Below are 26979 nucleotides of genomic sequence, written 5' to 3' on the forward strand. Positions count from 1 at the left end.
CGATAATGGTTGGCACGAAACTCGAGCAGGTGTTAGTGAGAAGGTTGTTAACTTTAAAGCATTGTATAGCCACGTGATAATAGCGGAGGAATCATACTAAGTGAGTGTTAATAATTTACTGCGTAAGTGTTAGTATTTACTGCGTAGCCGTAAGTGTTAGTATTTAAGTATTTACTGCGCATACAAAGTGAGTGTTAATAGACGGGTTGCCTATTTAGGGCGTGTCCCTTGTGTAACGCGAGAAAATGCGACTTTCCGTTTTACGCATGATTACAATGTTGGTCAAGAAGTCAACAAAAAACCCATTTTTTAAAATAGTTTGACAAACGTTTTTGGCTCTTCAAATGTACAAGATGAGTTATAATCATCCAGTCTATCATTCTAAGTAGTAGCAAAGTCTTACAAAGAATGTTTTCAGCGAGTTTTATCGCTTTCCAAAAACCCGAGATTGAAAGAAAATCATCTTCTCGTTCAGCCTTCACCTTACACGCTGGATATGTTATAGCTCAAACCTTTCTCTATAACATACTTTCTGTTCTGAAGGCTGGCTAACTCTTGCTTGCTAAAGTTAACCGAAACGTTCATTTTCTCCAATAGCTGTAATACATTTTTGACTTAGCGAACTCGGAAAGTATGTGGAAAATTTACGGTAAAACGACCACGCCTTAAAAAGGCAACCCGTCTATAATTTACTGCGTAGCCTCCTAATTTAATTTACAAAATTATTTATGGGTAACCGATAATTATTTTTAGAGGCGCTTAATACTCACGAAGGTGCTGACTGATAATTTCACAGCTAGTTTGACCTTGGTTTCAGGTAAATTTGTAATAAATTGCTAGTAAAAGCATATTTTCATGAGTTTCTTGGTCTGACATAAGTTTAGTAGCTATTTTAATCAGAAGTATGGCTGGCTCCTCCACATGCTGAAAGGGGGGACATTTGCCCAAATGCCCCATCCTGGATCCGCCATTGAGATCTATGTATGGGGGGAGTAGCTACTGTAGATTATTATAGTCACGTGACCATGTTAGTGACTTTTACCAAGAGTTCATTATATATATATATACTGAGGAGAGTATCCTACCCCTGTAGAAGGGCGTATCATGAAGTTATGACGTAGAACTTCTGAGTTAGCCCGTTTTTCTTTGTATAATTAATGATGTCATTAGTTGAACACGGTGTCGATTGAACGCGTGCCTAACAACGTCGCTAGCAACTGAATTTTCTCCAGCGTTTCTCACCAAACTACAATCGTTTCTTCATGGGTCAAGACCACTTCGTAGGCGTTTCTTGCTAAGCCATTCGCGAATACTGCTATCCTGAGTGTCGCGAGTGTGAAATGGTGCTAACGATTCTTGCACTTTTATGGCTTCCGGCACGTCATAAACCACAACATCTTGTAGTTACGTTGTTAGGCGCAATCTGTGAATTTGCTCAGTTTATAAATTGCGCTGCGCATTTTGTGAATTCATAAAATGCGTAGTTTGTGAACTACCGTAAGAGCTGCGCATTTTATGAACTGGGTACCGCCGTTACATTCTTGGCCGATTCAAGTACGTATATATCACAGGGAGGAATGACAGGCTTCTCATTTTACCCCCTTTTACTAGCTGAAGGGACATGGATAAACTGAAGACGCATTCTACCCGACTATCTCTGCCTCCAAGGTTCCTTTGCGTACTCTGCAGCTGGCCTGGATAAGGTGCACTGTCTTTCTCTCTCAGTGTTGCGCTGCGTATACTACAGCATTTATGGTAGGCTAAGCCATTAGTTTTGATCAGCTGATATTGATGGGCACAGTCCAGCCTGCATGTTTTACTTTTCCTAGCAGTTGTCCAGCACATGCAAGCACTGCACATGCTGCACTAGTAATGAAATGAATATCAGCACATAAGGTTTGGTACATTGTAACTCAAGTCCAACATCATATCTTTAATGTCCAGTCTTAAATGGTACACGTAGTTAGTTTCACTCTCACATTATCCCATACATCCAGATGTAACACAACACGTGGTTAGCTACATAATGTCACCTCTGTGTGATACAGTTATTAGTGCAAACATATAGTGTTTGGAATCAGGTATGCTGTGTTACACATATAGCTAAGTATGCTCCAATACATGAGTTACAAAGGTACAGCTCCATTTGATGAACAGCAAGACCCAGAAAAGTTGTATCCATTTTCATCTTGCCTGGCTATAACCACATGTCTTCCTAAACACCATTCATGGTACCCCCATGAGCAACTATTGCACCTGACCTATGGAATCCATACATTAATTTGTATGCATAACTAGATCTCACCATGTCAGTTGTATCATCATCCAAACTAATCATTTCACAAGATTGACAATAGTCATCCAATGATTCTAAATAAACAAACATTATAATTCATGTGACACATCATAACTCATCGGTACAATACAACAGACGATGAAAAGAAATTTGCTGGTTCACCAAGAAATCCAACTATTCATCAAGAAGGTTATTTAAGTTAATATAGATACATTTTACCACAACATGAACAAACACGTACATGTTTACTTAATGGTACAAATGACACAATGTGATGATGTATATCGAACTGATTGCTGAAGCAATTAATAGGTGCATAATTATAATAGTTTTTGAGGGAAGCCATTACATGGTGCTAGCTACCACAAATCAACACCTTCCGCTGTCAGCAAAGATACATAAAGGAGGACTCAAGTAGGTCCATAGTGTTCTCATTATACGTACTGCAGTATGCCAAATTAAGGTACCAAGCAACGTTGAACAGTGAAGACATCAAGCCCGTAGCAGGGGGTCTGTTCCAGGTAGTTGTAAAGCTGAGTACCGTGTGCAAAATACACACATGGTCTTACTAGGGGGTCTGGAGGCATGCCCCTACAGATTCCTTCTGAGATCACTTACTGACTGCTCTATTAGAACAAATGACTGTTCTATTAGAGTGTCGTAATCTTTTTTGCAAACTAATATATCAGAAAATTGATAGGTGGGCTCCATAAATTGATAGGTCGATGGGGACCACAAAGGTTTGGTCTCTTGCAAAAATATCAGCTAAAATCCAGCCTGACTTGTCCTTCACAACTTGTCATTATTACAAACTTGGGAACCGGACTACTTGTTCAGTACAGAATATTGGTGTCACCCATCTCCACATAATATGACTAGTGGCTATAAATTTTTGTGATGTTTGAGAATATGATAGCACACATAATTCACTATACTTCCATATCTCTGCTAGTATTTTCTTGTAGTCTACATGTCCATTTTCAGTTGAATGCACACGCTCTACTATGTCATAAAATTTCTCAACTGTTGCAACTAAATGATGGTCATTCTCATTCTGTAATTACAAAATTTTGTGAAGGGCAGGCACAAAGTTTCTTACCCTTTGTTTGTTCCAACTTCAGCTCTGGGTAGTTTAACAAAACAAACTTCTTTGTTGTAGTAATGAAAGGCAGGGCTAATTAGAGCATAACTTCTTTCCACTCCATTCAAAACGGTCTGATATCAAACATGATCTTCTGCACCTTCTCCTCCATTACTGTTTTGTTTTGCTTTGCTTTTTGAAGGTGTGATTGGGACCAAGATATTTTCCTCTACAGAACCTTTCGAATAGCCAGCTCTCTGTGACCCTCTTTTGACATACCTCACAAACTCATAGTGAAATTCACACCTTGCATACACTGCCACGAGGAAATCTCGTGATCCAACACTTGGAATGACAGAAGGTCGGCAACCGATACAACAGGCTGTACGTGTCGCATCTTGCCTTGCCATATGGCAGCGCGACACCCGTGCAATTTATAAATTGTTGCACATTTTATGAATTCACTAAATGCGCAGCGCAATTTATAAACTGCGCAAATTCACAGATTGCACCTAACAACGTCATAACTTCACGATACGCCCTTCTACAGGGGTATATGAGAGTAGGATACTCTCCTCAGTGTATATCCATTATGAACCCTTGCATTTTAATACACTGGTTGAATCATAGACGGGTGTCTATTATCTATGGTTGAATGCTCCTGACAGTAGCTAGACCTAGTCTGGCGCTGCCGACCCTTTTACGCCGCTCGCTTTTTGATTAGTTGGGCGGCGCTCGCTGTAAAAGGGTCTGGTCACAACCGCATACCAAACTTGTGCAGCTGGAATTAATTAACGTCTTAATCACACGGATTTTGTCATGGTATCCATGGTTCCACTTTTTACGCACTGAATGTTCAGTTTAATTACAAATGCTGCGATTTGATTGGTGCTGCCACTATAGTGGCAGCGTACACAAGTTTAGTATGCGGTTGTGACCAGATCCTTTTACAGCGAGCGCCGCCAAACTAATCAAAAAGCAAGCGGCGTAAAAGGGTCGGCTGTGCCAGACTAAGCTAAACCATGCATTTGGCAGTGTGGCTATACTTATGCACTTGTCAATTTCATGCCCCACCCCCTAGTCTCGCGTGGCCAGACCGCTTTTTTCCGTGTATTGGGTGGGAAAAAAAGGGTCTGGTGTAACTCCAATAGCTGTTTACTTCTGAGCCGTCCCCAGACACTGGGGACGCTAATTGAATAACTTTGGCTGCAAAAGGAGACGTCAGTAAGTAAACTCGATATGGCTTCGATCTGTTTATCCTTTAAATGAACCTTAATTTGTCTCTTTTAAATTATCTTGAAAGTTCATCCTCATCGTGTAACAAGACTCACAACCGGAGCAGGAGTTACGAACATTTCATTGTCTTACTGACGTCATGGCACCTCCTTTGTGGCCAATGTTATTTAATTAGCGTCCCCAGTGTCTGGGGACGGCTCAGAAGTAAGCAGCTATTGGAGTTGCACCAGACCCCTTTTCCCCCACCCAATACACGGAAAAAAGCGGTCTGGCCACGCAAGACTACCCACCCCCAGGAGAGGTGGGGGAATACAGGGGATTTGACAAATCGTGGTGTCAAATTTCCCACTAGTGGGGCAAAATCGGCTGTCAAATCCCCACTATATCTAGTCTCGTGCCCAGACCGCTTCCTTTTTTCGCTGCCCCCACATAAAAAGAAAAAGAAGCGGTCTGGGCACGAACTACACTACATCCCCACCCCCATAGTAGGGGATTTGACAACACCTCAAGGATGACTAAGCGCATGCAACTAGTAATAAACCTGCCCCGTAGCTAGTAAAATTATAGCAAGTGCGATTTTATTGTTTAGAAATGCAACTACCGAAAATTGGTCAGTGAATTGGACAACTGCATGTCAATTGCTCCAGAGAAGCAATGTCAAATCCCCACCTGGGGTGTGGGGACGCCAGGGGGTGCGGCATGAAATTGACAAGTGCATTATCAGTGGCAATCACTGCTTCATAAGTCCAGACCTATACCTCAGCTAGCTATATGGGTGTCATCAGCACTTTAACTATTCTGAAAAAAAAGAAGCCAGATTAGCAACAGTCATGCAGTGAGTGACTACTATATAAACTCTACTAATAGCAGTACACATGCAAAACTGTCTGACAGATAATATTGCTATCAAAGCCAGTGTAAATCAATAGCATTATAACCTATAAGTCACTCTAATATGTGTTAACCAAACAATATTGCTTGCATGGCTTCTCTGTGCATACCTTACACTTTTTGATTCTGGCCTGTCAAACGTGATAACTGGTAGTTAACATTTCTACAGATATATTAGTATATTTTTACAGATATTTCTTGCTATGCATTCTAAACCCATAGTGGTCTTTGCAGGCAATGATAAAAGTTCACATTATATTATTGTAGTAGGCCATTTGATGTTTCAGCTTTAAATAATCCTTTAGCTGGTTGTTATATTAGAGTATAATTATATGTTTAGGTCAAAGCATACTGGTGAATCACAGCTGCTTACTATTACTGACTTCGCCAAAGCACTGGATAACAAACTCCACGTAAATGTTGGTATATTAGATCTATCCAAGGCATTCGATAAAGTCCCACACAAAAGACTGCTAGCAAAAATTGAATTTTATGGCATTAAAGGCAAGGTCTTGAAATGGTTAGAGTCCTTTTAAGTAATCATTCTCAATAAGTTGTTGTTAATGGTTCCTTTTCTTCTCCTTGTGAAGTCATATTAGGAGTATAGCACAAGGCTCAGTCTTGGGTCCTACCCTCTTTTGTTGTACATTAACAACATAGCTGAAGGTATTAGCAGCTAGATGAAACTCTTTGCAGATGATTGCCTGATATATAAAGTTATCCATAGTACAGTAGACCATCAAACATTTCAGCAAGACTTAACAACATTGTCAAAATGGGCAGATGAATGGCAAATGGAATTTAATATCAAGTTTCGAACCATCATGCATAGTAAGAGTTTGTTCACGCATGTAATGAATGGCATCCCACTGGCAGTTACAGAACAACACTTATATCTTGGAATCAAATTACATCACAAACTCTCATGGAAACCTCACATATAGACTACACTTGTAATGAGCTCTACAAAACTATTGGTTTTAAAAAGAAATCTTCATCACTGCCCCAAACATCTATGTGAACTAGCATATAAACAATTTGTAATACCTGCATGTATTAGAGTATACTGTTCACCAATACGGGATCCTTACCACCTAAACCAACTTGAGATGGTCCAGTATAGAGCTGCTCGTTTTGTGACAAGGAAACCAAGGAGAAGGGATCAGAGATAGTATCACCAACATCTTAACAACATTAAATTGGCCAACACTTCAAGAATGTCGCAGACAGGCAAGACCAGTTTTATGGTATAAAATACTGCACGATTTACAACTATACCTAATACTCCTTCCTTCCAAGAACTGTACCTAGGCTGAACGATGACTGATATTATTGAAACTAACTGTGTAGAATTACTTAAACAAAATTTAGCACTAGTCATGTAATTAACTGTAATTGTACTGCACATCAGCATTATACCCCTGGAGGGTCCTGCTGATTAAAAATAAATAAATAAATAATAATAATACTGTAAATATGTTTCGTCATGTTACCTGACTGCTTTATTAGAATAGTAGCTACAATTATTCTTTAGACGGTTACATTAGGAGTGTCTTGATCTTTTGAATTTTACTTTAAAATGCCAGTATAATGCCTGCATTACTATACAGTACAAGTTAATCCCAAAATTGTCACCACATATTCCTACTGGCAAATCGACACCTTTCTGCTTGAAGTGGAAGGTAATAAGACACAAAAATGTCAAAGCTAAGTATACAATGTATCCATCAAATACAAGGGAGATAATATGACAAACAGTGCAAAAATCATGCCTATAGTATGCATGTGTTGCCTATGTTGAAAAATGCCTTGTACATGCATGTCTCATGAACTTGAAATCTGAAAGGATTTAATATTTTTAAAAGAACCATAATTAAATTTTCAATTCACTATAAGCACTTATTATGAAACTCCACTTATTACAGTATATGAAACTCGATGCTCTTGGTTATTATTATAGCCTTTGTAAAAAAAAAACTGGTAAACTGGAATTTTGAAAATTGTGCTACAATGATAAAAGTGTACAGATAATGTGAGCTGCACAAGCAAGACAATATTGAGATGAAAGAATCACACAGCACAGTATATACTCTTCAATGATGCCAGTCAAGTCAACAAGTACTATTATAGTTAGCCACCACACAGTTAATGTTGTTAAACTTCACTTTCTAAAATTAATGTTAATAACACTCACAGAAACAGTGGAATATTTGTAAATGTATGTCTCATAAACAACCTATATGATATGCACTGTTTGCTAGACACATACACAAGTCATCAGTCACACACACGTATGCACACACTTTTGCTTGTCTGGATCTCTATTGAGATCATCATCCCTTCATGGAAAGTACACACTTACTCAGCCATGCAGGGAATGCTGAATAACACACCATTGAGTTTAGACCAGGAGAGAGAGCTCAAGGGATGCTGAAATAACCTATTAATACAAGCTAATGAAGCTATATTGGCCAGGTGAGGAGGGTGGATAGCTAGGCCATAAACAATTGCAGAGACCTAAGTCAGAAGACTTGGTCCACTTTGTGCAAAGTGGTGTGTGCTTAATGTAAAACCCTCTTGATGGCTTGCAAGGCCAGTGCTCTTGACACTGCCTGCATGGTCTGAAAAATCAGGGCTGCTGCCCCAGGTGCTGCCATTAGCCACACCATGCACCTATGAGTGATGTGTCCACCATGAGGAGGTTGGCATGCAGCATGGATGCAAAAAAAACCTTGGGACTTGAACCTCAGAGTGATGATCACTTTGCTTTGCTATGCGACTGCCAGTACACACACATACCATACTCATACCAGCTCCATCTAACTACTCTCTACGAGGTCATTCAATGAAGTTGTTACAGCCAAACACAAGAGTAAACTCATACCTTAACTCATTCTTCCCTTCAAGTATAAAGATTTGGAATAACTTACCCAACGACCTCATCACCTGTTCAAGTTTAGACCAATTTAAAGCAAGGCTAGCTGAACATCAATTAACCACATAATTAATTTTGCTGATTTATTATCTGTGCTTGTATATACTCTTTGTAAGAGGTTTTGCACAGTAAACAATAATAATTATTACACACACACACACACAGAGAACAGACCTCAGCAATTAGTCCATGGAAACTTACTCACTAGCTTTAAAATCTTCAAAAAAAATTTTTAAAAATCACAAAACACAACAATAACTATTCTACACTATAAAAATTTCTCCAGGGTATACACACAACCTTAAAGATGCAGTGCTATCAGATACAGCCATCTAAAAATCATATATATAACTATAATTTCTAAACCAGAATCCAAAGACACAATTTTCTGCTTTCAAAATAGCATACACAATGTTATTATCAAAGTTTGATCTCAATTTTTAAAAACTTCCTAATATAATAGCAAAATTGTACACAACCAACAGAAGAAAAAAAACCCACCATAACGTAATTAGTTTCTTATCCTCCATACTCATAATAACAATGTGGGTGGGCAGATTTTTATTGCTTATATAGATGGTTGAATTACACAATTCACATCACTCAGAGTGCAATGTGCTTAAACTGCTCTAGCTAGTAAAAGGTATGGCTGCATTACAAAAATCATTGGTGCACTATGAACAACAATGCAGGCTGGGATGAGAAACTATTAATATATTAAAATACAAGAGAATTCCTAGAATACTGGTTATGAATATCTAATTCGTCTTTATCTTTACGTTCTACAAAATTTCATCATGAGTTTTTCAAGCCCCATCAAAAACCTTGTCAAAAACAAAGATGGTGTAGCTACGTGTGAAGGATTATTTTTATAATATAGCTATACATAGCTTAAGTGAAGTCCTTTATCCAGAACTTGCTATAATATAGTTGCAGTATTAAGATGATATAAGAATTAATGCACAACTACTGTAATGATTAAAACAGTTCAATTCCACCATTATTGTGCGTGAGGTTGAGTTATCAAAATTAATACGCAGTCTTTAAGATTTAATACCACATATTATTGTCAGATTATACAACTTGACATACACTGTAAAAAATGAACACAAAAATGGTGTTATGGGGCACACTTTGGTGTCACAGGGCACACTTTTTGTGTGCAAAGCATGTTTTATTATTTAGAGTGTAGACTTAGTATATACTGTTTTAATTTGTAAGTTGGATAATGGATAAGCATAAAAACTGATTTTGTTGAAAAGTAAGATGCAACTGGACTCGCATCAAGCCTATAATCATCATTGTTACTGTGCAGTCAACCAACTGGTAGTGTGAAGCACAGGCAGACAGTCTGAGTATTTATATCAATTTGTATACTTATGATTACAAGTACAATAAACTGGATGACTATATATGAATTACAGTTTAAGTTAGGTTTCTTCCACATGCTGTTTCCTAGCAAAGTTAAGGAATACCTGTGTACAATGAAAAATAAAGACACATATTATGCTCATTTACAACATACTTGCTCCAATGTAGTTTGGCTTACACTATAGTCTATTATTAACAGGTTGCCTTTGTTTTCTTCCAGTTTATGGAAAACTTGAGACCATGATAAGTTGTCTCCACTAAGTTGATATGAAATCGCACCCTGTAGAGACCAAGTTAAGAAACTGTATACAAACACATATTATAGAGGTTGGATGGAGTCATTCAACAAAGGACAGCTGGCTTATCTTCTTGTCAGTGAGAAAAGAAACTAAGTCTGCAATCTAAGCAGTCTTTATGTGAACATTAGCTTTGGCACTTTGACCAATGGTCTATCTTTAAATTAATATGGCATTTCTGGGTTCACATTGTGTGCATGCAGGAACCTGGCAATGGGAGGGGCACAAACAGGACAAGTTGTAGGTGGTTAGGGAGAGCCAGCTGCAGATTCTCTTGTTAGCTAGTTGCTATATTTTTGAAGCAGCAAATAATACACTTCTTAGTAGTATCTCATTGTTGATTTTTACCATTTTGGCCTTTGCAGATTGTTATGAAGTCTTAAAAGCTGTTTAAAAGGCTCTGAATACCTTAAACAACAGCAAATGATAATTATTTTTAGAGGCGTTTAGTATGCACGAAGGTGCAAAGTGACAATTTCATAGCTAGTTTGACTTTGATTCGCTTTGATTTCAGGTATATTTGAAATAAAATGTGCATATTTTTGTGAGTTATATAAGCTGGTCTTGGCCTGACATAAAGTTTAGTATTTTTTATAGTCAGAAGTATGGCTCCTCCACAAGATGAGGGGAGGGGGCATTTGCCCATCCTGGATCCGTCATTGCTGTGAACCAAAAATCAGTACATGCAGCAAACATACTAATTTCACATGCAGTGCCAAAGTTTATATTATACCAGCATAAGGAAAAATTAGAAATTCTACCAGCTAGCATTACAATAAAAAGTGCATAAACCAGGGGACCATCACCTAAAGTGTAAACTTATACCATATAATTAGTGAGTAGGAATTAACTTTGAACTTCAGGTGATGATCCCGTCTTGTTTAAGCACTTTTTATTGCAATGATCCTTACCAGCTTCAGTAGAATTCCAAATCTTCCTTACACTTGTTTATTACCATTTTTGTAACATGATTCTTTATTAGTTATTGAACTTCGATTCTGTACTATGTGAGGCTACAATTATATGACAAGACAGGTGCCCATTAGTGTTGGGCGGTATTGAAAAATAGCAAACGGTATACCTTCCATAAAAAGTATCACGCATGGTATTACTAAATATCACAGTATTAATGTAAAAGCCATTGGTATTAAAGTAACTGCCATTTACCTCAACAAAAGCACCAAATACCCATGGTAGCTCAGCAAGCCTCAGGTACAAATTACCACAAACAAACTTGTTTACATAGTTTGGTTAGCTGACTACATCAGCACCTGCCTACAAACATTGTCACATGTCTGGTTACCTTCTAAATATGGGATGAAACAAGCCCACAGGAGGCCATAGTGTACAGACAGTATGGCAGTATTAAAAACAGTATCAAAACCATGCAGTATCAAAACCAGTATCAAAACCAGTATCAAAACCAGTATCAAAACCAGTATCAAAACCAGTATGGCTTGAATATCACAGGGATTACTAACAATAGTGGTATATTTCCCTGATCATACTTAACCATGCAATACTGTTCACATGCCATGAAGGTATTGTGAGGCTGGTTTCTGGTCAATATTTATTTAGTGGGACTATGCCAACCTTCACAATCCCTACTATATAGTACTACTGTACTGTATGATATTGTATTCTCAATCAGTGCTAAGTATGAAGGATGACAAGCCACATTGAACCATGATATTCATACCTGGTGTTCTTCAATAAGTACTGCGTGTTCAAATGTGCTATTAATAAAGTTATGGAAGTTTGTAGTGGCATTTGTGAATAATGGTGATGCTACTGCGGATGAGGTTGCCATTGTACTGTTATTTGCTGCATCTTGTTGAGTAATATCTATCTTTACTTGCAGAGTGTATCCGCTACCAAATCTGAGCAGAAATAACACTATTAGTGCACCTAGTATATACGTACTTATGCTACTCACTTAGTCTTGAGGTGTTGTATTCCACCGAGACACTTAAATTCTCCATTCACCATGATAGCTAGTCTGGTACACAAAGCCTCACACTCTTCCATACTACAGTAGGACAACACACAATCAGGATAACTACCTTTAGACCGTTTATCATTGACCTGTGGGAAGTGAGTACAATAGACTTGCCAGCCTTAATGACTGTGATAAGAGCATCCCATAAATGACGTCTGGTAGCTGGGTCCATACCAGTTGTAGGCTCATCCTGTAAAAATGAAAGAATTACATATTACATGCCTGCCTGACCATAATTGCAAGGCTAGAGACTAATCAAGGCAGTGCACATAGCCACCAATTCATGTAACAACGTAACAAACTCAAGTGTGCCATGTGCCTTTTCTGATTCTAATGAGTGTCTGCCTTCTGCACTTTGCCTTTCCTTTTTATTTTCAATTACATGGTTGTTCTGTTCTTCATGAAAGTAAACCCACTAAGGGTTAGGGTTAGGACTATACAAAACCAGGGCCAGAGGAAGCAATTCCAAAGTTGTCAGGCCAAGGTTAGGCAGTGAAATGCTGAGCACTTGTTGTGTGGGATCTAGGGACATGCTCCCCCAGGAAAATTTTCAAAATTGCATGTTCTGGGATTAAATCTGAGACTATTTTCAGCTGTAAATTCCCTAGCAAATTATTACTAACACTTGCGTTAAACTCACTGCATGTAGCTAGGCAGGCCTACATCATATGTTCACATTAATTTAACTTACATTATACAGTTGTAACACATATAAATCAGTGGCGGTTCTAGAAATTTTCAGAGGGGGTTTCAGGTTCCACTCAATTTCAGCCTAGCTGTAAGTCGAAGACCAAAAAAAAGAAAGTCACAACCTCGAAGTTTCGCCAGTAGAAAAAGTCCTAATATAGCTAATACACTATGTATAACTCTTGGGTTTTTTTTAAGGATAGGCCATCATTATTTATTGCTTGTTTCCGTGCACCCAATGGAACAAAAACTGATGCAGGCAGGAGGTGATTATTAATTATACACTTGACTCTTGTTATTTCAGTCTCTGACTGCTCTATTAGAGTATCTCAATCTTGAAAGCTGCCGGGACTGTACACCCATGCACCCTATTGAGCAAGAGTGGAGGCACTTCCACCCTTCTGCTATGTTTATATGTACAGTTAATGCATTTACCTTAAAACTTGGTCACTCTGTGCCTCCTTCTACCATGAAATAGTGCATTCACGTGATCTATAATCAAATAATAAAATTTGGTGTGGCTGTCTAAAAATTGATGTGGGTAGTGACGGGAAACAAGGAACGTAATAATAATGATGGCTATAGAAGAACCAGCCCTACTGGCACACATGACGAGTCGTAAATGAATTAGGGGTGTGTGCTATTTTCAGAGGGCTGAAACCATTGCAAACCCCCTATATCCACCACTGTAAGTACAGTATTGTTCCCTTTTGTTATCGCCATATGCATGCAGCATGAGTCTAACATTTGAAACTGATAGCTATATAACTTATAAGTAATTTTAATGTGATGAAGTCACAACTCAGTAAGCTATCATATCATACAGTACGATAGTACTGTACAGTAGGGACCACAAAGGAGTAGGCGTGGCCCACAAAATAACATCACCCAAATCAATTTTCCCTGACGATGATGAGGCAGTGTTGGTTAGGTAAAACTAAGTCCAAACAAGCTTTCAGATTGACCCGAAATGCTTTCAACAAGTTGTTACAGAATTTAAAAAAAATTATTTAACGGAATTTTCTAATGATTGACTGAGTAAGTAACTGACCGACTGATGCCTTCAGACAAGTGTAACTCGATAACGCTAAGGCTATATACGGGCTTGATTTTTCACTGTTTAACGTCGCTTCAGCCCGAGAGGTGCCTTTTGGCATACCACAGTACGTACAATGCATTCTTCATGGACTTACCAGTCTCCTTCTTTGTGTCCCATTCATCTTTGCTGACAGCGAAAAGTGTTGATTTGGTGGTAGTATGTGATGGCTTCCTTTTGTAACGGAAATAGTCCATATTTTTCATAGTGGCTATTTTGTTAGCAGAGGTGCTTTTCGAACAGTTTTTGATTCGTACTGCTATGTAATGGGTTGAACATAGCCAACAACGAAGCGTAGTGGATACTTCACTTTCATCCGGACAATAATCGATATAACTGGGACACACAGCACCAATTGTTTCGGCATAGATCCTTTACACCTATGGTTTCGGTATGCAGGGATTGCAGAGGTGTTTTTTGAACAGTTCTTGATTCAAAATGCTGTGTAACAGGATGAACATAGCTGACAACGAAGCGTAATGGATACTTCACTTTTCAGATGATAATTAACATAGCTGGGGCATGCGGCACCATTTCAGATGTGGTATGTGTGGGTTCACTAGTCATAACAATTATTTACAAAAAAAGTCAACAAACAAGTACACCAAAAAAATTGGAATTTTCAACTAGAGTAGGGACCATAGCACATCGATAAAAAGTACTGAAACAAGTTGGAGTAGTCCATGATATTAAATCACAGTAAACCAATGAGAAGTGTTATATCCCTACTGTGCATTTCTGTTATGGTATCTTGAGCACAGTAGGGATATAACACTTCTTATTGTTTTAATGTAATTAAATATCATGGACTACTCCAAATTGTTTCAGTTACTTTTATCGATGTGCTATGGTCCCTACTCTAGTTGAAAATTCCAAATGTTTTTGGTGTATTTGTATGTTTAATCTTTATTCTATCATGCTATGCTGCAGTGCTCACCAACTATGTATTCTTCCATGCTTACAAGCTATCTTTAATTATTTTGCTTCATAAAGCATTTGACTAATAAATCAGTAAGTACCTGAGTGCTCTATTAGGGTGACTGTTCTATTAGAGTGTTTCAATCTTTTCCATGATTGATTGTCACGGGGAAGGATTTGACAGGTAAATATTCTACTGGCATTATATCACAATGCTTGCATGATGCTTTAGGCATCTGTCATTCCCAAAAACATGCCAGCATAATTGGCCAGTGCCTATCAGTCACTCGGATATATATATTTAAAATTAAAGCTGAAAAAGTGTATGGCCTGACTGGCCAGACCAGTTCCTCCGGCCCTGAAAACAAGCCATGGTAACTACACTATTGAGATACTCTAATAAAGCAGTCACAACCATGTATTCTAATAGAACAGGCATACATAGCTATGCTATAACAAAAAAGTGCAATTTGCAGGTTTTCCAGTGATAAAAATTTATAAAATAAGAGATGATGGTATTACAACATACCTATGTGGGAAAATTCCTGCTTTGGCATTGAACAGATGGTGGTATATAACATGCCAATGTAGGGATTTTCCTGCATAGCTATGTTAATTATTCATGTATCTTGTTTCAATACTTTTTATCACTGGAGCTCTACTTCATCTTCTAAATATTTAATAACACTATCAGCATTAACTTCACATAAGATTTAGCATTACTTACCAACAGTACAATTGATGGGCTACCAACAAGGGCAACAGCTGTGCTAAGTTTACGTTTATTTCCACCGCTAAAGTGTAATTACACTAAATAAGGACTCATTGAAAACAATATGCATATGTACCTGTAGTTTCCACAAGTGTTCTTTGCATGCTTTGCTAAGTCAAGTCGTTTGATCTCTCTATCTACAGCATCCTCAATTTCTGCCTCAGGTATTCCCCTCAGCCGAGCATACAACCACAACAACTCATATCCTGTCATATCATCTATCAGAGCATCAAACTACACAACAAATAAGATCACACATACGCACGCACGCACGCACACACGCACGCACACACACACACTGGATAGTAATACCTGTGGACAGTATCCAATGTGTTGTTGGACCTGTGTAATACATGTGATGTAATGTGTAGGGTAGTGATGTGGAGATGTGTACCTTTCTGATGTCACCAACTATGTCATATCCAGTGATGATAGCTGTACCACTGGATGGTCTGATGTCTCCTGTTAACATTTTAAAAGTGGTTGTCTTGCCAGCACCTACTCAAATTAGATGACTCTCAATTATAAACAAGGTAATACACTGACCATTCACTCCTAACAACCCAAAACATTCTCCTTTAGGAATACCAAGACTAAGACCCTTCACAGCATACTTTATTGTTCCTCCATACAACATTTTATACTCCTGCAATGCTGTATGTTAATGAAAGCACCGACAATAGGTGTTAACCTTTTTCAGGTTTTTAATCTGAATGAGATCATTGTTAGCCTCTACAGCATCAATCCTAATTTTCTCCTGTGCCACATCAGAATCCTATGTCAGAAAACACACATACACACATGCTCACTCACATTCCTGAACGTACGAACCCATGCATGTACACACACATGCATGCACCACTTACTAATACACACTGTGACAGAGTAATCACACAATTGCTTCTTACCTCATCAGGATGAACTGCTGCTGATTCAATTTTTCTCCTTATAAAACAAGATGCCAGTTTGTGCATGAAGAAACTTTGTTCCAATAACAATGTGAGCACAAAGAACACAACTCCCTCCAATGCCATTACAATGATGTTAGCACCAATTGCAGGATAAGAGACTTCCAAAATGTTATCAGTAAATTCTAATCCTCTTTGAGCACAAACTCTACCACAAGGAATAAAGGTGTACATGTACTTATATATAGTAACTCACAATATATTATCTTTACAAGCATCCTTGATGACGTAGTTGGTATGAATTTGAGCAAGTCCATGTGAAAACCTAAGCAGTACATTATTAGTACTATATGTATTCATTTTATCATAATGAAAACTTACGCATAACTTGGCATTAGTATAAATACATTACTAGAAATTTCTTTATCATCATCATCCAGCACAAACACAACAACAAGGGAAAACTATAATTTAAACACATATAAAGTAGAAATAGTTGACCTAACACTGTAAACTCACCAAGGCTGAGAAGTAGGACAGTAGAATTGTGAGGGCAAATGCAATGAGAGAATTGGAGAACAAAAATGAAAAGGCATAAACAAATGGAATGATGGACCAGCAGAAAAACAACTGCAACACAAAGAATTAACTCATAAACACAAATTGATAAAACTCACAAACAACAAGAAAACTGCTCCAATGTTCTCCCTGTATGACTCAATTGGAAAAGCAGCAAACAATATCACAGATACAATAACAGGTATGGAACAATTAATGAGGTCCCACAGAAATGCTGACATCCAAAAAGTACTGACATGTACTCCACTGACAAACTGAATGTGTTTAGCCTGTGGTGGTGGTAGTAGTACCTTATTATGTGTATATGTAGTACAATACCTTTGAAGCCTTCTCAGCCACAGGATAAAGAATGAAACTAGCTGCCAGGAAGGACAATCCAAAGATGACTGTACTGGCTAGTGAAAAGCCAAGGAAGGTGTTCTCTGCAGCACTTATCTGTAATTAATAACAGGATCAATTCATTCATTTATGAATACATACTTCGCCTTCATCAGTCCGAGGTAATGGATGATTGTTAACAGTGATGGTGTAGTCAGTCTCTGTAGCTCCACTCTCCTCTAGTATGTAACGTAAGTAGATAGTGTGGAAAGCATTCAGAGCTGCAGCAGGCATGTGGAATGGCTGGAGAATATGTAATAGGTTACACCAAGAGTTATTATAAGCACACATATAATCACCTGATTGTTGTAATAGATGGTTGCTCCTGTAATCTCCGTTAGTGGTGCATTCTGTCGACCAACTAGGTCACCATTAGCACCCAAGTCATCAGAAACTTGTCTTAGAGCACCATCCACTCTGAAGTCACCACTGATATTTGCAGCATGTTCAATGACCCCTCGGTCAACCAATACTTCATAAGCATCAGATAAACTAATGTTATTACAATTAGGATATTTAACAGTGGAGTTTATACTATATGCTTGAATCAGATCTGCAAAGAATAAGCAACCAACAGTTTCTGTATAGCTGAGCTGCTGATCTCTCATCACAGTATTTGAAAAGCACTCATCAGCTTGACTAAGGTTGCTTCTAATAGACTGCCTAAATTCAGTATCAGTGAACAATGGGTTGGATTCCACAATGGGAGTAAAGCCAAGCATCAGACACGCAAGATCTTTAGTATCCAAATCATCACCACTGTTGCTAATGGTCCTAACATAATTTGTTCCACAATGGGAAACTGCATTTTCACGTTTGCTGATGACAAAACCTGCCATGTATCGTCTGAAGAAATCACTAGTGTCAAATCTTTTGTCTGCAAATCTCATAAGTTCCTCATCCACAAAATAGCTCATGTATTCCAATGGCTGAGAGTTATTGGCCATAACAGGTAGTGGCTCAGTAACAGAGATACTGGGTGGGTAAGGGCAAAAATCATTTGCTGAAAAGTATTCATTATTTCTAGTGTTTGGGAAGCTGCAACTAGCAAGATGTGGTTGATACGTGTTACGACAACTAAAACATAACACAGGGATCATTTAATACATAGCTAATACAACAGTTACTTACTCCATACAACTGCGACATCTGGAATAGGCAAAATTTCCATCATTTGCACAACTACCACGCAAATCTTCCTGCATAAATTGAACAAAATAATTAGCTTGTTCACAATATTGTGGATACATTCCCCTAGATATACTGTATTAGTGAAGCCTAGCTATGTATGCAATAGTTCTTAAAGATGGGCGTTTACAATTTACAATTGTTTTTTATCTAGCAAATCTGAATGAGGTACATAGTCAATTAAGAGATAACTACATGACATACAGTGGTCTGTGATGCACAGTAGGTATCCAAGATCTGGTAATTTCCAGTGTTGCAGCAATCCATTATATCAGTGATGGTCCTGTCCCTAGTAGAATTGACCTGATTCAGAACATCATTTGAAATATTTCCTAGCATGGTAGCTCCAATTGCTTGTCGATATTCATCTATCCTAGTAGGCTATGAAATTATATATATAAACAATAAGAATGGCCGACTAATGTACCTTAAATATGGGACTGCCACTGCCAAACTCAGCAAAAAATGTAATAATGTTATCATCCAGTAAAGCAGATTTACTCATGCTTAGCTGTCGTTGTTCATCTTCTGAGGTCACTTCAGGTACTGTCTCAACAAGTACTAGTCCAAGAATGACAAATAAGATGGGTAGGATGACTTGTGTTATGATGGCTCGCCAGTTTCTTAAGGAATGAAGAAACCGTTTCACAAAGAGACCATAAAATTGTTGGATCCACAGAACAAAACCAGTGTTGAATTCTGTATGGAAACACAATACACACTCACACACACTCTCACTCTCTCTCTCTCTCTCTCTCTCACTCACTCACACACACACACACACACACACACACACACACACACACACACACACACACACACACACACACACACACACACACACACACACACACACACACACACACACACACACACACACACACACACACACACACACACACACACACACACACACACACACACACACACACACACACACACACACACACACACACACACACACACACACACACACACACACACACACACACACACACACACACACACACACACACACACACACACACACACACACACACACACACACACACACACACACACACACACACACACGACTATAAAATAAATTAGAAGCTATAAGGGTCCGCTGGCAACCTATGCCAGTGACCTGGGTTATAGTTAATTATAGGGTAATTCTGTATCATATTTATAAAAATGATTGTAAATTCAAGGGTTACAATACTTCAAAATTTGGTGACTTAGGGACTTGATACAATGGCTACAGGACTATAAAAATGTGTACGTGCAAACATTATTAGGGAACTTCAGGATCCACAACTCCTGCACTGGGTTTACCTGCACAAGACTCGAATGCCTGAGTGGTGTACAGGCATCCCAGTGCTGGTTCACTGGGCAGCAATAGTTATGTTTTACACAGGTGCTGGAGAATTTGCTTTGTTTATGTGCATGTGTGTCTGTATATATGTGGTGCATTTTTCTGTGTAAGTCTAAATTAGTTTCAAAATGGTTCCAAAGATAGCTAACAAATTTTTTGAATGTAGGTAAACCAAGATCACAATTAATAGTGGGTAATACATTCCAAGTTTATGGTATTTAAAATTTGTTAGTCAATGCATAACTTATAGTATGGTTTTTATTGTGTTGAAATTTGTTACTTGTAGCTAGACACATGTTTCCTGATGCAAAACTGATGTAGTTGTTAATAATGAAGGCATTGTTTGGTGATTTTAAGCATTTAATCAGAAACATTATATCAGAGATACTTAGAAAACACACAAATGGTAGAATCTTGTGAGTTGCTAATCACTATTAATTTTCTAGTCACTGGTGCAGAAATGTATTTAGTTATTCTATGTTTAAGACATTCCTGTGACCTAATGTCTTTTAGTAAGTAAGGTTTCAACAAAATAATAATTGGGATCTGACTGCAAAATTTTAATGATAAATACTGTTTTCAAATAGCGATATTTGCTAAAAAAGAACATCTTAATAGGTCTAACAGTAATGGTATGGCTCCCAGATGAAATCATAATTCCAAAAGAGGACACTTTCCACTTTAGAGATAACAGTGGATCCTATAGAATGGGATGCGCATGGACAGTTGAGGTTTGAAACTCATAAACAGTACATGCTGCACTACACACATACACACACATGTGCTTTACCGATGGTTTTTTTGACATCATCAACTAATGGAGTACTCTCTACTACACCAACTCTGTTATGAGAACTACCACTAGTGAGGGTAGCCTCATCAATACCGCTGTCACCAACTTTTATAAAAACTTCCTCCATTGTTGTAACAGAGATTCCAAAACCAGTTATACCAAGTTGCTTCTTTTGACCTGAAGGTACACACAAATATAGAATTTATATGCTGGTCAACCACACCTTCAAGTATATCAAATAGTATATGAAATTTTGAGGCCATTGTACTTGGTAGAACAAATGACAATTCTGCTCCAACATCACTGGACTAGAATAAAGCAGTGTGGTACACTGAATCATGTGTTAATGAGAATTACCAGCTTTCCTCCAGGAATAATGGATGTTACATGGTTGATAATAGCAGATGAGTTACACTGTCTGTCTTTAGTGATAACCATATGATAACCCACTCCATACCTGTTGTGTGTTGTAGTAACATATTGAGAGCTAACATTTAGTACATGTTATAACCTGCTCTTCAAGAACAGAGAAGATCCACTACATCTCAACTGTCCTTCAGCCATAATGGCAATCCGATCACCCAATAGATCAGCTTCATCCCTACAATCATCTTATAATAATGATAATACATGTTAGTCAGTCATCTTACATGAAGTGAGTAGTTAACAAGATGGTTCTTCCTTGTTTGTGTTTGGTTAGTAAATCCCATGTGGCTCTCCTGGCATATGGGTCCATACCAGATGTTGGCTCATCCAAAATGACAAACTGAGAACTAGCCACTAATGCTATCCCAACACTAGAGGAACACATAAAGGAGGACAAACACATGCACTACACGTAGCACACAACCCTACACACATCTTTACCTCAACTTCCTTTTCTGCCCTCCTGAAAGTACAGCAGATTTCTGATTAGCCTTATCCATTAACTGAAGATCTGCAATCATGGAATCTACTTCTTGTCTGACTTGTTGACCAGACATTCCCTTTAAATACATATATCAAGTAGTGTTGTTTTAGTATGGAGTTTAGTTTTAGTTGTAGCTAGTTTCATCAATAATTTTAGTTTTAGTGATCTTTCTTAATTCTTTTTAGTTATTGATTTAGTTACGTATGGTTATTCACTCTTTGTTGTTTTAGTTATAGCTATAGTTAGAAACATGAAAACCTTTTAGTTTTAGACACAGTTTTAGTTATGTATCTGAAAACCTTTTAGTTATAGTTTTAGTTGAGGATAAGAAAGCCTTGTTTAGCTTCAATAGTAAGCACCAAGTGACTATATTTTATGTGAATGAAACTCTTGTTATAATTTCAGTACCATTTTTCCAGCTTAGTAATAAGAGTAGCCTTGCTGTTGAAAGAAAAACAAAATGCAAAGATGACAGAAACAGTACTGCTTCTTTGTCTCCAGAAGAGAAAGAAATTGAACGTTACAAGCAAGAAAATTTTATAGTTGAACTTGAAGATACTTTTGGAATTGTACCACTTATTTCCCTCTTATTGCAGCTGTTGCTTGTGACGTATTATGCATACCTGCTTAAACAGCCCCTATTGAAAGAGTATTTTCTACAAGTGGGGAATCGACATCTGGCAAATGCAACAGACTTACTGATAGTAACTTGGAAAGGGAAGTTCTACTAAGAAAGAATAAGGAATACCTGTGACAGAGATTGCGTCAAATGCACTGTATTAAGTGTTGTATTAATCTATATCATAAAAAATTGACAGGTCTTGTAATACAAAGATTTTGTGAGTGTATTCAGCTGCAGGTCTATTTCATCATCCGTCTGCATGTTGTCATTAGTAATACCTGGTGTATCAATTATCTGCAAATCTGATATGCCATCCGTCTCATCCGTCATTTCATCATTTTTGTGTAGCTGAACATCTTGCTTAAAAGCAGCCAGCATGATACTGCCATTATCTGTTAGAATGCGGAAAACCTTATAATAAGGGATATGCCATTCTTATAATATTGTGTCTACCAACTGTGACATACGATCTGCTGTATCTACAAACTGCAATTGCCTCATTACATTTAACCTTCTTTTCTCTGTAGTAATAGTGAGCAGTCAAACCCGGAAAAGAGGTGCTCATTAATTCTTTTCTTGGACCACACATCTACACAAATGAAATCTTTTCTGCCAAGTTAAGAGATTCTGTAATGTCATGTTTTAACTTAGAATAAATTTGATCTATTTCTTTTCCAATTTTAGACCTACCTGGTGTTTGATAGCGTGAATTTAGCTCAGATATCAGATATCAATTCCTGAAACTCTGTATTTTCAACTAGACTAATGGCAACATTTGAGCTTCCAATAAATATAGCAAGCTTGTGTGTTATAGATTTCTGTTTAGCACTTTCCTCTTCATATTTCCTTTTATGCTGCTCAATGTCTATCAAACTTTTCTACATTAAAGATGAGCTAGTACATTTCTTTTTCTTTACTTTCTGCTTTTGTTTTTCCTTCTGTTTCTTCTCTTCTTCTTCTTCAAGTTGCTTATATTCTTCAGTATGACACTTTCTTAAATGAAATTTCAAATTAGTAGAAAATTTACCCTTGCTAGTTTTACCACATAAGGACTCATCCTCTGAATTCAATTTAACTAAGCATACACTATATGACCTTCCTTCTCATCAAATCTAAAATAATTCCATATTCCTCCTTTTGGTCTACCAATAGCAGCACTCATTGTAGTACTTTTGTTAAGTGCACTGCTACTGAACTGTCTTTCGGAGTGTCAATTGATATAGAACTAACTATAGCCTATAACTGAACTTACAAGCATATAAGCAACATTATGTAACAACTCTAATGATTAACTCAAAAATGAACTCTGCTTACATGCAATGCATGGTGTGCCTTATATAGCGCTGTCTGGAATGTGCTGAGCATAGGTGAGTATCATAAAATAATACATTGCACAAGTGCTGAGTCTCAGTCTATGTGTGCATGATACAACTATAATTAAAATAATTCACAATTGTGCAATTTGCTGTGTCAGCCTGTGTGCTATGTATGCATGTAGTAAACAGTAAACAAGTCTTTCACAAATACACATAGGCTGTCAAGGCAATAGAACAAAGCTTCATTAAGGTAAAAAGTAGAAAATAAAATGCATTGGTATACATTGTAGGTACCAAATAACTAATGGACCAACATTCACAATAAATACAAAAATAAATGTAGCCATTAGCTAAAAGCATTAAATTACAGTGACCATTAACAAAAACGGTTAGCATACTATAGGCCATCACTACTACCTAGTACCTACATTACTGAGTTCGTGAATTTTGGTCAAACAGTTTTTATTAGTTGTAGATTTAATAGTATGTACGTAACTATATGATATAGATATTTTATTTGCATATAGTTTTAGAAGTAGTATCAAATACATTTAGCAAGCAGTTACAGTTTTAGTAATAAGATCAACTTACTATATTGTAAGCAGTTTTAGTTTTAGTAATAATATAGATATGTTTTTAGTTATAGTTTTAGTTAAGGTGGCGCTAAAGCAATAACGCGCATTCTTGACAACAATCTGTTGTGTCTCAACATGGTCCCAATTGAAAGTTAGTACTTAATTTTGCATACAAATAAACTATGCATACAGGAATCTATCATTCGTAGAGAGTATAAAGCGTAGAACCCAAGAAATCGGTGGTACTTAGTTGACCACAGAAGACGCGTTATCTCTCAATAACCTCAAGTTTTAGCTCCAATACTTCACATGATGAAAGCATACTATTACAAGAATCATTCTACGTATCAATAGGTGGAAGCGATTTACAAGTCGAAATATATGGGGTTTACAAGCAGATGAGAGCCTTGTTCCACCGTTCGCACCAAGTGAAGAAGCCATAGAATGGATATATGATATACCAATACGTATAATTATTCAGACACTATTGCTTACCATTCTTACTCGTGGCTGTTCAACTCGTGTCTACAAAGAAAAGTTAATGTTTGTAACAGGCTGTAAGGCTTGTTTTCACGTTGTCAAGGTTGTTAATTTGTTGTAAAGGTGAGTTACATTCCACCTGAACTGTGTAACAGCAGCTGCTTGTTGTTTTTTCCTAACAACTCACCTGTTATTCATGGCTGTTTTACCGCTGTAACAACTCACCTGTTATTCGTGGCTGTTTTTACTGCTGTTATGCTTGATAAGTTTATTAGCCCCGCCTGATTTACCACAAATTGCATAGTATATGATATGTTAGGTCATGTGTATTTGCTATGGCTTCTTGTACGCGTCATTGCTTTATCGCCACCTTAACTTATATATATTCACCTTACTAAAAATACTTTTAGTTTTAGTTACAGTTAACTGAAACAACACTAATATCAAGCAGTATAAACATTGTATCCATGACATTTGTGTACCACCAAACTTGACCAATACCAAGTTTGAATGCAATATGGGTTGTTTAACACACAAGACACCTGATAATGCGTCTTGTAGCCAAGTAAGTTAGCACTATATACCATATGCAACATAATTCACAAGTGTGTATTATACAGCAATAAAAAAACCCACAAATTTCATAACATGTATGGAAACAAACAACTTTTTGTTGTGGTTCCCTTGAGGTATGGCAGTTTATATACCGAATTTCAGCTAATTTGGCCAAACCACCAAAGTTAGTCTTTTTTCTTAATCTGCTCTTATTGTAACACACATAGATAACATGCTTTACTTTGTACAAGCATGTTAAACCATACCAGGGGCGGATGTTTAAAGGGTTCCATGGGACCCCCCTTTTGGAAGAGTCTCAATAGAATCAATAATTCAAGATACTCTAATAGAGCAGTCACAGTATTCAGAGAAACAGGGTAGCGAGCTATTATTAATGTGTTGATAGGTAAACCGTTTGCAGAAATTACCTGAATTCTTTGTAAACCTTGTAAAAACTTTTTGATGGCATGCAAATCAACACAACAGCTATAAACAACTGAGATAACCTAATCTAATCCAAAACAACCAAGCTGTAAAAAAAGAGTGCAGCCCTCAAAAAGGCTATGGTGAAAAAAGATGTGAAATCCAAGGTGGCGGCCAAGAAATGGCTGTGATGGTAGGTTAATGGTAAAAATTTTAATAACAACAATTCAGGTGAATTTTGGTGCCGCTTGGTCTTGGCACAAAATTCACCTGAATTGTCATTATTAAAATTTTTATCATTAACCTACCATCACATCCATTTCTTGGCCGCCACCTTGGATTTCACATCTTTTTTCACCATAGCCTTTTTGAGGGCCACACTCTTTTTTTATAGCTTGGCTGTTTTGGATTAGATTTCACTTTTTTTGTATTGCATACCCCAAAGCCAGCCATAGGCCGGCTTTGAGGCTTTTTTAACCTATCTTTTTTTCTTTACCACAGGAAGAAGAAAAGATGAAGCAGATGTTAAATACTTTAAATATTTCTGATTTTATAAGTAAATGTACAAATTATATATATAATACATATATTTATTACAGAACTCTCCATGGAGGTTTCTTTGTAACTGAACACTCTACAAGGTGACTTCTTCTAGCTGATCTCTCTACAGGGTGAATTGTTTGTAGCTGAATGATCTACAAGGTAACTTCTTCTAACTGGTCTTTCTACAGGGCAATTTGTTTGTAGCTGAATTTTCTACAGGGTGATTTGTTTGCAGCTGACCTCTCTACATGGTGGTTTCTTTGTAGTTGAACACTCTACAGGGTGACTTCTTCTAGCTGATCTTTCTACAGGGTGATTTATTTGCAGCTGAACTCTCTACAAGGAAACCTCTTCTAACTGAGCTCTGTACAGGGTGAATTGTTTGTAGCTGAACTATCTAGATGGTAACTTCTTCTAGCTGATCTCTCTACAGGGTGATTTGTTTGTAGTTGAACTCTCTACATGATGGTTTCTTTGTAACTCTACAAGGTGACTTCTTCTAGCTGATCTTTCTACAGGGTGATTTGTTTGCAGCTAAGGAAACTTCTTCTAGCTGATCTCTCTACAAGGAGATTTGTTTGTAGCTGAACTCTCTACAAGGTGACTTCTTCTAGCTGAACTGTGTAGTTGAACTCCCTACAAGATAACTTCTTCTAGCTGATCTCTCTACAGGGTGAATTGTTTGTAGCTGAACTCTCTACAGGGCGATTTGTTTGTAGCTGATCTCTATACAGGTTACTTATTTCTAGCTGATCTCTTGAATTCTCTTCAGGG

The 26979-nt window shown here is 37.5% G+C and overlaps 1 protein-coding gene and 2 long non-coding RNA genes across 4 annotated transcripts in view; 1 reads left to right on the forward strand and 2 right to left on the reverse strand.

Annotated features, from left to right (window-relative positions):
- On the forward strand, positions 1 to 16907 carry LOC136249840 (uncharacterized). Its single transcript, XR_010698354.1, has 3 exons — positions 1 to 100; positions 15950 to 16111; positions 16495 to 16907. It is a non-coding gene; the product is annotated as an uncharacterized lncRNA (long non-coding RNA).
- LOC136251793 (uncharacterized) lies at positions 2001 to 3560 on the reverse strand. 2 transcript variants are annotated; one of them, XR_010699201.1, is made up of 3 exons: positions 3396 to 3560; positions 2306 to 2370; positions 2001 to 2261 (listed from the first exon to the last, which is right to left on the reverse strand). It is a non-coding gene; the product is annotated as an uncharacterized lncRNA (long non-coding RNA). The 2 variants fall into 2 exon arrangements; XR_010699200.1 differs by lacking the exon at positions 3396 to 3560 and having other exon boundaries at positions 2306 to 3131.
- LOC136249836 (phospholipid-transporting ATPase ABCA3-like) overlaps positions 9680 to 26979 on the reverse strand; it is a 25210-nt gene continuing 7910 nt past the window's right edge. Inside the window, exons 10-37 of the mRNA XM_066041962.1 lie at positions 21649 to 21767; positions 21432 to 21578; positions 21293 to 21382; positions 21139 to 21238; positions 21005 to 21089; positions 20779 to 20958; positions 19059 to 19330; positions 18836 to 19012; positions 18575 to 18642; positions 17743 to 18520; positions 17546 to 17686; positions 17384 to 17500; positions 17164 to 17334; positions 17006 to 17116; positions 16868 to 16950; positions 16743 to 16811; positions 16487 to 16694; positions 16270 to 16353; positions 16125 to 16224; positions 15973 to 16076; positions 15891 to 15920; positions 15655 to 15812; positions 15534 to 15600; positions 12192 to 12295; positions 12043 to 12135; positions 11806 to 11986; positions 9965 to 10090; positions 9680 to 9914 (exon numbers count right to left, since the gene is read on the reverse strand). Of these exons, the coding sequence (XP_065898034.1) occupies positions 9870 to 9914; positions 9965 to 10090; positions 11806 to 11986; positions 12043 to 12135; positions 12192 to 12295; positions 15534 to 15600; positions 15655 to 15812; positions 15891 to 15920; positions 15973 to 16076; positions 16125 to 16224; positions 16270 to 16353; positions 16487 to 16694; positions 16743 to 16811; positions 16868 to 16950; positions 17006 to 17116; positions 17164 to 17334; positions 17384 to 17500; positions 17546 to 17686; positions 17743 to 18520; positions 18575 to 18642; positions 18836 to 19012; positions 19059 to 19330; positions 20779 to 20958; positions 21005 to 21089; positions 21139 to 21238; positions 21293 to 21382; positions 21432 to 21578; positions 21649 to 21767 (4008 nt within the window). The 3' untranslated portion in view covers positions 9680 to 9869. The remainder of the gene's footprint in view (positions 9915 to 9964; positions 10091 to 11805; positions 11987 to 12042; positions 12136 to 12191; positions 12296 to 15533; positions 15601 to 15654; positions 15813 to 15890; positions 15921 to 15972; positions 16077 to 16124; positions 16225 to 16269; positions 16354 to 16486; positions 16695 to 16742; positions 16812 to 16867; positions 16951 to 17005; positions 17117 to 17163; positions 17335 to 17383; positions 17501 to 17545; positions 17687 to 17742; positions 18521 to 18574; positions 18643 to 18835; positions 19013 to 19058; positions 19331 to 20778; positions 20959 to 21004; positions 21090 to 21138; positions 21239 to 21292; positions 21383 to 21431; positions 21579 to 21648; positions 21768 to 26979) is intronic.

This window comes from Dysidea avara, chromosome 3 (genome assembly GCF_963678975.1).
Source record: "Dysidea avara chromosome 3, odDysAvar1.4, whole genome shotgun sequence".
Classification (NCBI taxonomy): Eukaryota; Metazoa; Porifera; class Demospongiae; order Dictyoceratida; family Dysideidae; genus Dysidea; species Dysidea avara.